The sequence below is a fragment of the Solea solea genome, chromosome 4 (genome assembly GCF_958295425.1).
Source record: "Solea solea chromosome 4, fSolSol10.1, whole genome shotgun sequence".
NCBI classification, from domain to species: domain Eukaryota; kingdom Metazoa; phylum Chordata; class Actinopteri; order Pleuronectiformes; family Soleidae; genus Solea; species Solea solea.
The window spans coordinates 24,218,360-24,232,167 of NC_081137.1; the positions used below are offsets into that span (position 1 = coordinate 24,218,360).

Here is a 13,808-nt window from a genome sequence, read left to right on the forward strand (position 1 = left end):
ACACTCGGCACCTAACATCTTCTTTAACATGCCACATGGCTGATTAAGCCGGTGCCGCAGGTTTTTTTTTGCCATTTACATGCTCCATTTAAAAGCAGGATTCCGCAGGGTGAGTGGAATTCTTGTGCCTGTGAGTCAATGGCTCTTGTCCAGACTGTATATGATGCTTCACACGTATGTGCACGAGATGAGCAGATGGCAAACCTCTCACACCGTGAGGCGGCTGCAGGACGGTTTCATCAAAGTGTATTTAAAAAAAAAATGGTTGGTTTCACAGGAAATACTTCCTCTCAGAATGTTCACTTGTGTTTTGAAGAGGAAGCATTTAAAGCAAACACTTCTGCATCATACTGCACTGAACTGAGTCAACCATGTTCTGTCATACTTCCTTTGTTAAATGCTGTGTGGACTGAGCTGATCATTATGTAATCTTTTCTTTAATATTTGCTTAGTTTCCACAGTGTCATCACATGTGCAGCGGGGGAGTGTGTTGTCATTAGCAGGTGCTGCTCCGTGTGTCCTCTGGCATCAGTGACACTCACACTCAGCTTCCACTGCCCGTGGCTCTGATCTGATGCTGCTTCACTGCGTGTGTAAAAACACTTTTACCCCAGTTTTATCTGCATTCTTGAAGGTCACCCCAAAATATAATTATCACAGTTTCCTGAAGAGTCTTTTTAATGAATGTGTGGTTTTAAAGAGGTTATTTAATTTAAGCTTTTTGCAATTATGGAGACTAAGTATGAAAACTTACAGGTCAAAATACAAAGAAATCTACTCCACTGCTCTAACAGAATAATTCTGCTTTGATTGTTCAGAGGAAGTATTTACTCTAGTGTGCAAACAAACAACATGTAGAATAATCCTCACACTCCCTTTGTGTGCACTGGCTAATATTTGTCTACCTGATGCACACAATCAGTTTATTAGCTAATTACACAACAGACAATCCTTAAAGAGATGGGGGAGGACGGCAGAGAGAGAGAGAGAGAGAGGGAGAGAGGGAGAGAGGGAGAGAGAGAGAGAGAGAGAGAGCGTTCTGGCACTGATGGAGCACCGGAGCTCGTGCTGATGGCAGCAGTCCTCGGGAGCTCGGTCACAATAAACACAACGTCGCCACACAGTGAGGCCGACAACAGCAATCTGACAAATCTGTGAACACAATGAAAAAGACATCGAACACAAGGACTATTTGAGTAAAAAGCAACAGAAACACGGACAGTTTCTGCACTGCTGCTGAATTCATGTTTTCTTTGCCTGAAATACGTCAATAATATACAATTATTACACAGAGTATGTGCTGTTGTCAAAAGTACTTGTACTTCAGTGATGATCTTAAATATTTGTTATCCACATGTGCATCTAATGACCAATAACAGTACAACGATGTGTTAGGGACGGTGAATACACTGCTAGTGCACGAGACAGGAGGCACGATGAAAGATTCAAGAGTGTTTATTGTTTTCTCTTGAAGGACAAAATCAAAATCACTTCTTCTTAGAAGGAGAACATAAACTTGACTGGACTTAGCAACAAAGCTACAAAACAAAAGGCGAAACAGGCTCTGACGCGTCTCTGGGAAACATAAACAACGCACTGGCACATGACAGAGGGACTGAGGACACTATATAGGGAAGAGGAATCAAGGGCAGGTGCGAGTGATTACTTAAGGATCACCAGGTGAAGTGCATGAGGGAACGAGGGGTGATGTGTCAAGACTGATGGAGAAACAACGCGACAGGAAGACATGGACGTTTACCAAAATAAAAGGGGAAATCAAACCCAACACTAAAGGTGACATGAACTTAACGTGACTTTAAACATAAACTAACACAAGAACTAACAAATCTGACGCCTCGTGACACGATGTATTGTGATAAAATGTCTACTACTTATTTTAAATTCAAATATTATAAAGTGAAGGTGTCTTGAATTCATGGCCAGTATTATTCTCACATGTTGAGATATTCTGGGCTGGAATATAAAGAGCAGGAACTACTCATTTTGAACTCATGTGGGAAAACAGCAGGAGACAAAAACCTGAGAAAACAACTCAACAGCCCTGTTCCTGTTGTCATGGCGATGCCATGTGCATGGGAATACAGAGGGAATACTGTATATACAGTCTGTCCATTTTGACCCCGACATCTTACACCAGGGGGAAAACAGGGTCAATATTAGAAAGAGAGCATGGCTCTGAAGGTCGGCTCCATGCACTCACACTCACAGCTCATGCATTCATTATTCACTCACAACCTAGACTCATGCTATGCATCGCAGCAGCGCTGCTGAACCCTCAGGTGCTGCGTTCAACTCACATGTAAATGAATAACCTGATAAAGTGAAAAAAACAAGATCTTTATCTCAGCCGTGTGTGTGTGGGTGAGACGTGAGACCATGGAGACCAGAGAACACGCAGAGAACACGCAGAGAACACGCAGAGAACACGCAGAGAACACGCAGAGAACACGCAGAGAACATGTGAACCTCTGAGATAAAAGCTACTGAAGTGACTCAGTGATGTTCACCTATACGAGTAGAATGAAATAATTACTGAAAGTCTTTTACTTTAATGTAAAGCTAATGACTGTAATGAGCGCTTAAATGCTCCCATTGAGGACACAGAGATTTCCATGAGAGGGTCTATTGTTTTCACTGTTAAGAGCCAGATATGAAGATTATCAGGAGGGTTTTGGGTCAAAGGAAGAAGAAGATGATTTGTATTTTTTCTCACATCAGATTCATTCTTTCCTGTTAAGGTTTTATTAAAATCAAATATTTTCAGCACAAATGTGGCTTTGATTTTAATTTTTATCACTGAATATGAATAATGCTGGTGTGTAAGTGTCAGGTTTAGCACGGATGTGACAACACGCAGACGTTCATCAACACGTGCACGCTCGCCTTCCCTCGCCGTCTTTGTTGTTGAAGCAGCAGCACATGTGGATATTACAGATGCCATTTGTCTTTGGCAACTGGGCTTTTCCTCCCCCACCGGAGAGCAGACAGGTTTTACAGCCCAGTGTTCCCAGGGGAACCCCGACGACACACACACACACACACACACACACACACACACACACACACGTGTGAATTCCCACACATTGTGTAGTGGAAGCACAGCGATGGAGAGAATATAAATGGACAGCGTGACAACATGTGTGTAACCATAATTTATGACTCCTGAGTGTTGCCGTGTAACATAATTAGGTTTAGTGCAGGACGGACATTAAAGTGAAGCTCAGCAGTTAAAGATGAAAATCTATTTTAACATAGAGCACATACTGTGTCTTTACACACATGTAATTAATCTCTCGTGACAGCGTTGTTGCATGTCCTTGTTCTCTTTCCTCAGGCTGGGTTGTGGTTGCATTGTGTGTGTGTGTGTGTGTGTGTGTGTGTGTGTGTACGTGTGAACTTGTTAACATGTGTCTATAGATGTGAATACATTACACAAACATTCACTGGTTTAGGTTGGACAAGAATTTAAACTACATTTTTCAGTCAATTCACGTATGATGATGATGAGAGAGAGACAGAGAGAGAGAGACAGAGACAGAGAGAGAGAGACAGAGAGAGAGACAGAGAGAGAGAGACAGAGACAGAGAGACAGAGACAGAGAGAGAGAGACAGAGAGAGAGAGAGAGAGAGAGAGACAGAAAAAATCCATCCCAGCTCCTCCCTCTTCTTTTAGCAGCCCAAACAGACAGAAATAGGAGTGAACCATGATTAACGCTCCACTTTCACAGTAGACACAATAAGCACCCTGAAGACATCATTTCACATGTGACAATCCTCAGTTTTTCCAACACGTGAACCGAGGAAATTTAACTCCACGCACGACAAAGAAATCTCATCTCACAGAACAAAGGAGAAGAGGAAAGGCAGCACAAATAGCTTCCTACTCAAGTGCCTCAACACACCAGGTCCTGGTCAACAGTGTCTGCTTCTCTGAATGCACCACAGTACATGCAGCTGAAGACATCTGTCCACAACTGTCCACATCTGTCCACACCTGTCCCCGGCCTTCATTCTCTTCAGTCTCCTCATTATACAGAGTTAATGAGGGCAGGGTGAGCTGATCAATCCCATTTTCATACTTCATACACAGCACACAGGGAGACTACATCTGCCAAAATAATCTCCCCCCCCCTTCCTCCTCCTCCCCCCCGCCTTCGTCGCTCACTTCACTCCCACATGCACAGAGTGGGACAGCATTTCCTTCTCCGTGGGGAGTTTCTGTAACAGGATTTCAACAGGATCTCAGGTCAGAGTCGTGGTCAGACGAGAAAATCACATCATCTGCAATAAAATCTGATTATTTCCTGATTGTGTGCAGAGAGAATATTCTCAGTAGTCACAATATTCCAGTAATAGGATTTATTAGAAGAAGCAAAATGAAAAAATGTGTATGCATTCACACACACACACACACACACACCTATTGACTATCACTGCTGCAGCAGGAGCAGAAACAAAGACACAGCTCCTCAACCTGAGGGCTTGATGTTGACTACAGGGACTGAATCACCACCAAACCAGACATGTCTGCTATCACTGCTATGTGAAGATGGGATGAAGATGAGGTGGTTCAAGAGCAGACAAGTGTACAAGTGTACAAATGAGACGAGAATACGTGAGGAACATGAGGAACTTGGCTGGATTATATTCTGGGAGTCTGGTGATGAGGAGACAGAATTAAGAGGCGAATTAAGGAGTCAGACTTGTGTTTATTGTGCCCTGCAGTTAAAACACAGACTAACAAATAACAGACGTGTGGGAGAGGAGAGAAAGTGTCCATGCTGGCTGCTGCTGGTAGCACTGACTGCATTGTTATTAGCTAAACCCCCTCCGCCCACCATCCTCACTCCTGTCGCAGAGAGAAACGTTAACTCTTGCACGACTGTGCTCGGTGAAACTCTGCGAGGGGACAAAGACGTACGGCGGAGAGAGAGACGCTCACTTCTGCTCCAAAGCAGCCGCAGACAAAGAAAGCAATGAAAGCAGAATTCTCTGTGGGACTGTAGGGAAGTTACCACATGCTCTCACACACACACACACACACACATAAACCCACACAGTGGAGTGGATTCAGACATAGAGCTGGTGAGCAGCAGACACGCAGACAAAGACAGGCTGAGTGTAACTTAGACAGGCTGACTCACTGATGATTATTTAAGGAAAACATCAAAACACAATCCACTGATGCTGCAGAGAACGAGGAGGAGGAGGTGGAGAGAGAAGGGGATGTAATTTGCAATGTAATGTGTGTGTGTGTGTGTGTGTGTGTGTGTGTGTGTGTGTGTGTGTGTGTGCAAGTGGCAAAGCCCAAGGGTGTGGGGGAGGGAAGACTGGCAGAGGATCAGGGAGAGGTGAGGAAAGAATACAGTGAGTGAAGGATTTTGGGCTGCTGCTGCTGATGATGATGATGATGATGATGATGATGTGAAAAGAAACAAAACAAAAGCTAATGATATGAAGCTGCTGTAAAAAGGATTGTTTTCATACACGGAGGTGAGAGAGAGGACATGTTGGGGTGAAGCACTCCTGTGGGAAATCAGTGAAGACTGTGGATCCGTTTAAGGATGCAAAAATGCTCCTGCTGACATTTAACTTTATTTTTAGGATCAAGAAAAGAAAGTAGCTCCAGACTAAAGTGTGGGACGTGCCATAAAACATGGATGATGTGGACTTTGCTTGTTCCAGTGAAGTTTAAGCACAGCTCTTACAGCTCCTGTCCTCCTAAAAACACAGCTGCACACACACACACACACACACACACACACACACACACTGTTACTGTTCTCATTTGTGACAAAAATGTACAAAACACACAGAACAACAGAAACATCTGCAACACTTCCCTGAACACACACACAAACAAACAAACAAACAAACACATAACAGCTCTTTCATGTTCACTGTAAGTTTGTGTCTGTGTGCTTGTATTTGTTACCTCTTTAGAACATTAACACTGACCTGTCTGGACCAGGAAACCTGGTCCTAATGAGGCAGAACCACATTTCTCAGGAACTGGTTAAGTTTAGGGTTAGGCATGGTCATAGTTATGGTTATGGTTAATTGTTTAGGCTGTCCAAATGAATTAAAGTGTGTGTGTGTGTGTGTGTGTGTGTGTGTGTGTGTGTTGACCAACTGTCAAGCAAACCTATCTGTGTGAGGACATTTTTGCTGGTCCACACAACTTTAAGGGGATTCTTTGAGGATTAAGACCTGGTTTTTACACCTAGTCATTTAGTAGTGATGGTTAAGGTTAAGGTAAGGTAAGCTAAGGAATGCATTATGTCTAGGAGTGTCCACACAAAGAATGCAAAACCAGCATATGTGTGTGTGTGTGTGTGTCACCAGTGGAGGCGTGTCTCTGATGTCCTGCCAGTGACTGCAGGGGCGGAGCTACAACAAGCTCATTGCCACCTTCCAGACAAAGGCAGCGTGAATGTGAGAGGAGAGCGTGTGCTCGTGTTGACACTTCATTCACACTGAACACACACACACACACACACACACACACACACACACTGCACACACACACACACACACACACACACACACATCACCATGCTGCACAGTGGAGGAGAGGATGGAGGAGTGAACGGCCTACAAGAATCCTCATTCAGTAGCTGTTATTTAAATCAGTTTGCTCTCTCTCTCTTTTTTTATTTACAAATGTATTTCACATTCACACAAAGTTAAAATCTTTCATTAAAGTGCAAACAAAGGTAATGAATGTTGAAAAAACATAGTGACATACTTTAACTTCCCTCTTTCCTTCACTTATCATCTCCACCTCCCCCCTTCTCCCCCTTCTCCTCCTCTGTTCTGTCCTATAAAATGACCTTGAAGGTCGCACCGGTGCTTCACTCATGGGCTTTGTGACAAACTGTTATACCTGCAATACAACACACACACACACACACACACACACACACACACACTCTGAACACTCTCTCTCTTTATCACACAAACACACAAGTCACTTTCCTGGCACAGAGGTGATAAATTGATCTCTGTTCAGACTTTGCAGAGGTCACATGTGATCAATCAATCACGTATGCATCAGCATCTAGAACAGCCACAGCAGACAATCACAAGCCCAGACCACGAGACGAGCTCCACGAGCTCCACGAGCTCCACGAGCTGCACGAGCTCCACGAGCTGCACGAGCTGCACGAGCTCCACGAGCTGCACGAGCTCCACGAGCTGCACGAGCTCCACGAGGTCCACGAGCCCTGCTTTGATCCACATTAACATGACTGTAACAGGAAAAACGAAGTGGCACATCCATACGTGAGGGATTTGTGAGTCGATCAATTCCAATAAACACTTAAAACCTCAAACATCACAGGACAGATTCCTGGCGACCACATGTTTTCACAGAGCAGCCACATAAATGCTGAATCGTGTGTGAAGTGGAAAATACAATCATAAAAAAACACTGAAAAAAAAAACAGCTGACCAAGGTCTCAGGGAGAATTTGATGATCAGACACCAATCAATGAAGACAGTGGAGGTGGGAGTGTGAGTGGCATGTCCTCCACCTGCTTGTCATCATTTCATCCATCGTCTCCTGTCAGTCCTCTGCTCTCACTGCTTCAGTGAACATGGAATCTAATGCAAAAATCACATCTAATCAGCCTTTGACCTAAGTTACACAGGCTTTGCAAAGACACTAAAGTAGAAGTAAGATCATATAACACAGACAACATTTTTCATTTCATATGAGTGCATTTCCTTTAAAGCTTTGAAAGCTAAGCTTTATTTTGACTTCACACTCTTCACACACAGCTCAGGCTCTTACATCACAACAATATTACACTGATTCTTTTTACTTGAGGCTATAAAACGGAATGTAAAACCATATATTTGGTAAAAGCCCATAGGTTTCAGATGTGATGTTCAAAGTATCAAACAGAAAACATGAGTCCACTTCCTCAAACCTCGTGATCCAGTCTCAGTGCAGTGGATCATGAAGTCAGGTCTAAAGCCTCTATAATCTATGCATGATCGTTATTATGAGCCAGTGACTGGATGCGCTCCATCCATCACAACCACCCTGAGCTCACACACTCTGACACTCAGTCTACACTCATCTACACACGAACCGAATCAGCTTCAACGACCCAAAACATGCGCACACACTTGTGCAGGGAACAGACGCGTCGTTACCAGAAATACCCGCAGCGACTCACCTGCAGCTTCAGGAAGAATGTCGGTCAATGCAGGAGTTGCAAAACAAAACCCAAGCGTGCGCGTGTCTCAGTCCCTCCTCTCTCTGTCTCTGTGAGAGGCAGAGGCAGGACCAGGAGGGAGAGAGGGGGAGAGAGAGAGAGAGAGAGAGAGAGAGAGAGAGATGCTGCGGACAGCAGGAGGAGGAGGAGGAGGAGGAGGAGGAGTGATGGTGCTGATGCTGCTGCCGACACCTCGCAGAGCATCCTTCTGTTGAGCGTCCGGCTCTTTTTTTCTCGCCTAACACGTGAACGCCCTCTGCTGGATGAAGGTGAAACCTTTGTCCGCGCCATAACATAAAATAGAAAGAGATAAAAGTTGTTTTTTTAAAAGCTCATTTTATTTACAGGAGGTTTTCATGAAAACATACAAACTTACACAGAAAAAGAGCAGCGACACAAGCAAAGCCACCAGGAAATCATCATTTACAGAAGCACGTGTCCACATGTTGACGCTGTCTGGCTGCAGGCTCTGATTTCACCAGCAGGCGGCACCAAAGACAACACATCCCACTCAGGACTTTTCAATGTGACAATGGAACATGAACAATTTTGACTTTAGTCTTCTTTGGTGGGAAAGGTCACGTGAGACATCTGGAGTGTGAAGGAGCTGAAATATGTGACAGAGAACACGACATGCTGCAGTTTAAGTTTGTGTGTGTGTGTGTGTGTGTGTGTGGTACAGAGAGTGCCGTCAGCCATGTTTACATTACATTTGCATTCACTGCACTGTTTTACAAGATGAATTAGTGACAGTAAAATGCCGCCTGTAGCAGCCGATCATCACTGACACATGATGAGAAATGAAAGGTAACGAGAGCTTGAAGACAGCATCAGAGGGGAAGAAGCTCCTTCCAGTTCTGTGAAACTAAACACTTTCACATGTGCACTGTTCACTTCACGTTTACATGACATCGTCTTAGCTGAAGTCAACGTTAAAGACAGAATACGTAACACATCAAACAACAGAGCGGACAAATAGCCTGAAGCCAGATATTTATGAGATTCATTTACATCGACAAATAGCCCTTTCTCCAGTTTACAAATAATTTACTGCAAGAAATATACACAACATTTACATCCATGTGATAACCAACGCTTCTACAGTAAACAAATGAGAGGTAAAAAAAAAAAAGACATTTCATTATATGATGTTAAAAACTTTAAATCAATTATTATGCTTGTGTTTAAATGATTTAAATGATGTATTTTTTTTATTGTTGGTTGGGTTAAAAAAAACAACTTTTTAGGCTTTGACTTAACTGTAAACATTAGTTTCAGATTAAAAATCTGACAAACACAATAAATGACCAAGTTTTCATTAACAAACATGATAAAATGTGTAAAGTAACGTTTACATAAATCCAAATTTAACATTCATAAAATAATTGGCTTGTATTGTTTTAGATGTTAAAAGCTACGGAAGCAACAACAACAGAAAACACACCACAGCAGCCAGCACTGTGAAAATCCACCGTTATTCTGTGATAACTGATGCTAACTGCCGTTCATCATGTATCAGGGTTCACAAAGGGAGTGTCATTCAACAACTGCCATCATTTTACTCCTGTAAAGATCATGAAAGTGATCAGTTGAGAAGGTTTTACAGTATAAAATCATGTTCCGCACATTCTGATCCTCTGTACGGCTGCTTCTGTTGCCTCAATCAAAACCACCACATGAAGCCAGTTTTTCCTTTGGCTCCGCCTACCAATTCTGTTGACGGACAGGGGTAATGATGTCACTGACGAGCCCAGTGTGCTGCAGCGTGTGACGTGCGAGCCTCTGCTCGTCAGGTAGAACTGTTCAAGGGTTTCAACATCAGTTACAGATGAATGTAAATATCCTACAGCCTGAATGTAATACTGAGAGAGTTTTAACCCGATGTGATATGATGCTAAAAACTTTCCGACAGCCGCTGTCCTGTCCTGTCCTGTCCTGTGCACGGCTGAGATGCCAGTGATGTCACTCAGACACTCTTCAAAGAAGCGACTATGAACGAACACAAACAGACACACGTTATGGTTTCATCGCTGAGTCTCCCTCACATGTCACATGTCACATGTCACATGTTTCCTGTCTCCAGTCAGCTGACGCAGGGTTCATCCTGGACATGTCAGACAAAACAAACATTCACACACACACACACACACACACTCACACCTATGGTCAATTTAGAATCTCCAAATGTATCTGACAATGATTTGTGCCGACTGGCTGCTGACGCTCTGTTTTCACATAAGTATTATAACCAGCTGTCCGTGCTGCACCCAGCACTCGAAGGGGAACAAAACAGGTCTGAGAATTTCAGTTCAAACCTATTTATCATCACTCTCCCCAACAAGGAGTTAGTGCCGCTGAAGGATTTACAGTCGTCCTTACAGAAATACTATTACACAGACAGAACGGCATCCGGGGAATCTGTAATGTTCGTAGCATGTTCAAATGCTTCCCTACAAATCTCCCTCGTCCTCTTCCCCAACATCGACTCCATTCTGAAGGAAGGCCTCCTTTTCCAGCGCCAGGCTTTCTGTTTCCTGGTCACGCTTGAGGTCCATCATCTCCGTGTCAGGTGACGAGCGAGCCGTGGCGGCCTCTGTGCTGTGGCGAATACCGTAGCAGAAGTAGATCGCAAAGCCTGAGAAAGCAGAGGGAGGATTAGCACCGTCGTCTGTATCACAGTCCCTGTAAAACTGAAATGTTCAGTCAGCTTCCATTAGTCGTACAAGTCTGTGATAACTGACTGAAACTATGTCAAAACCACATCATTATCACACACTTTGATGAAGACCAAAGCCCCTTCTCCACCTAAGGTCCCAGCTCGCCTCGGCACGGCACGGCACGGCACGGCACGGGTTGGTTTTCCACTACAAAATCCGTCTGCCACAGTCACGGGACTGAAATACAGCGGCAGGGTTTGTGATCTCGCTAAATCCACGACTCCTCTGTTAAATACTGAGATTTTAGACATTTCCCTGGTAGTTGTTGGAGATGAAGCCATGTTTTTAGGATTGTTCAAGTCTTTTTAACTCATCTACAGTTCGGCATTGTTTCGGCTTGATCCTTGTGTCGGACGTCTCTTCCTGTGACGACACTCTGACCAATCGGGCGACGCCACGCATCGTGTGGCCTCGGCTCGTTTGGAACCTTGCCAGAGCAGGCACTAAAAAAAGTATGGTAGCGATAGTTCAGGTAGGAACAGGGAGGACTATCGCGAGGGGTAACGCAAAATAACGTCGCGCCGAGGCCGAGGTCACAATATTCTATTATTTCCCACTAAAGCAAGTGTGTGCATTTACTGTGAGGAAATACAACATGGTTTTTCACTCATGTCCTTTGACAGCTGAGTTATGCAGAGGGTGTGTCACTGAGAACTGGAACAACGTGCATATAGTGAGAAAGTAAAAATACCTATCGCCATCCAGATTGCAAAGCGTACCCAGGTGCCTCTGTCCAGCTGCATCATCAGGTAGACGTTGACAAACATGCTGATCACTGGGATGAACGGCAGCAGCGGAACCTTCAGAGTGACATTTCACACAAGTTTAACACGGCGGCAGGAAGTGGTTTTAAAAAGTCCTCACTCACGTACAACAACCCGAGTCAAACCTTGAAGGATAATTTAGTCTTGCTCTCGGGCTGCCTCCACACGATGAAGGTGAGGACGAGGCACGCCACGAAGATGAGGCTGAGGGCTGCGATGTTCCAGGAGGCGGAGCCTCCCTGCACCGCCAGCACGCTGAAGACCAGGATCAACAGTCCTGCAGGACAACAGTCATCATCATCATCATCATCATCATAGGTTTGCATCTGATGTCCGTATGAAGGTAAATGTCGATCACTCACCCATGACAGAAGCACAGATGTTGACAAAGAAGCCTGACAACGAGGACGGCTCAGGATTATCTGGAAACAGCAGCATCTTGAAGCTGAACCTCTCCTCCAGACCAGGAAGCATGCCCACACTGGGGACACTGATGTCGTCGCTCATCTCCGCCTCCTCTTTAGAGTTGGCCATTTCATACACCACAGTGGGCTGCTCCGGCTGATACCTGAACATTCACAAACACACGCTCACTCAGCTGATTCACCACTTCATCTCCAACACTTAAACCTAACTGCTAACCCACACCTGAGAGGAGGAGAGCTGTAGTGCCACATTTAAGGTATTCATAAAGAAATGACAGAGTGAGACTGTTTTACCCATAAATGAGAAAAGAGTTTGGTTCAGAAGTCATTTGTACAGTTCTGAAAACCTGGATAAATCACGATCAACTATGAAACACGTCAGTCAAACAGGGTCTGGACTCGTGCTGTAGTCTGCTGTTTGCATAATAAGAATGTTTCAGTCAGACAAACATCTGGATCGCTCAGGTGAATCCTGATTCTCACATCTCTCAGGTGAATCCTGATTCTCACATCGCTCAGGTGAATCCTGATTCTCACATCGCTCAGGTGAATCCTGATTCTCACATCTCTCAGGTGAATCCTGATTCTCACATCTCTCAGGTGAATCCTGATTCTCACATCGCTCAGGTGAATCCTGATTCTCACATCTCTCAGGTGATTTCTGATTCTCACATCGCTCAGGTGAATCCTGATTCTCACATCTCTCAGGTGAATCCTGATTCTCACATCTCTCAGGTGAATCCTGATTCTCACACAGGCCGGAAAACGTCCAGACTTCAGTGTCTAATGTCACAAAGTTCAGTGCATGCTCTTTAAACTCGACGTCTCCTCACTGACCTGAGCACCAAGACACACGCAGCCACTAAAGTGTAGGCCAGGAGCGTTCCTATGGACATCAGGTCCACCAGGTCCTTCAGCTCGAAGAGAAAAGCCATGATCGCTTCAAGAAAACAGAGAAAGCAGATGTTGTGTTTACCTGAATGAATCTTTAATATAAAAAAATACTTAGAAAAGTCATTTGTATATATTTAAGTGTACTGAGCAGGTGCTGGAATATGTGGATGTGTCGCAAAGTCAGCAGAAATAATTTAAGATAAAAACAATGATGACAAAAGTGAAGAAGAGACAGTAAAGGTCATTAACGCTAATTCAAGTCGCTCCGTTTCTAAACCTTTGCTCACGTAAACATTTGGTGTTCCCGCACAAACTTCTTATATCTAAATACTCATCTCTGGTATTTTATTCATGTTTTGATGACAAAGCCAAATATTTTTAGTCTACAGCAAAAATAAAACATTCAAATTACAATCTGTGACAGAAAAGACAATAATATAAATATATCACAGATCTGCTGAGTCATATCTTAACTCCTCTCATCAAACACCTTGTCTTCCACTCCACTCTGCTCGAGTAGGAAAACATCTCTCTCTGCTCTTCTCACGTCATTATTAGTCTGCAGCGTGCAGCTAAAACATCCTCGTCATAATAATAATAATAATAATAATAATAATGATGATAATAATAATAATAATAATGATAATAATGATAATTCTGCTCCTCATGGACCTAAAGAAAACCAACCACGGTCTAAATCTGCTCTAATCGTGTCCAGTTTTTCTTTATCTTACCAGACAACGCCCCGGCAACCACTGTGGC

The 13,808-nt window shown here is 43.9% G+C and overlaps 2 protein-coding genes across 4 annotated transcripts in view; both read right to left on the bottom strand.

Annotated features, from left to right (window-relative positions):
- Positions 1 to 8,353, bottom strand: part of mtus2a (microtubule associated tumor suppressor candidate 2a) — a 47,059-nt gene extending 38,706 nt beyond the window's left edge. Inside the window, exon 1 of one of the 2 annotated variants that reach the window (XM_058627024.1) lies at positions 8,208 to 8,353. The gene's annotated coding sequence lies outside the window, so the exon portion shown is untranslated. The remainder of the gene's footprint in view (positions 1 to 8,207) is intronic. The other variant, XM_058627025.1, reaches the window with a different exon arrangement.
- Positions 8,354 to 8,562: 209 nt separating this feature from the next.
- Positions 8,563 to 13,808, bottom strand: part of slc7a1a (solute carrier family 7 member 1a) — a 16,296-nt gene continuing 11,050 nt past the window's right edge. For both annotated transcript variants that reach the window (XM_058627027.1, XM_058627029.1), the window contains exons 8-13: positions 13,781 to 13,808; positions 12,990 to 13,092; positions 12,090 to 12,295; positions 11,853 to 12,004; positions 11,655 to 11,763; positions 8,563 to 10,881 (exon numbers count right to left, since the gene is read on the bottom strand). The exon at positions 13,781 to 13,808 is cut by the window's right edge and continues 109 nt beyond it. In XM_058627027.1, the coding sequence (XP_058483010.1) occupies positions 10,697 to 10,881; positions 11,655 to 11,763; positions 11,853 to 12,004; positions 12,090 to 12,295; positions 12,990 to 13,092; positions 13,781 to 13,808 (783 nt within the window). In that variant the 3' untranslated portion in view covers positions 8,563 to 10,696. The remainder of the gene's footprint in view (positions 10,882 to 11,654; positions 11,764 to 11,852; positions 12,005 to 12,089; positions 12,296 to 12,989; positions 13,093 to 13,780) is intronic.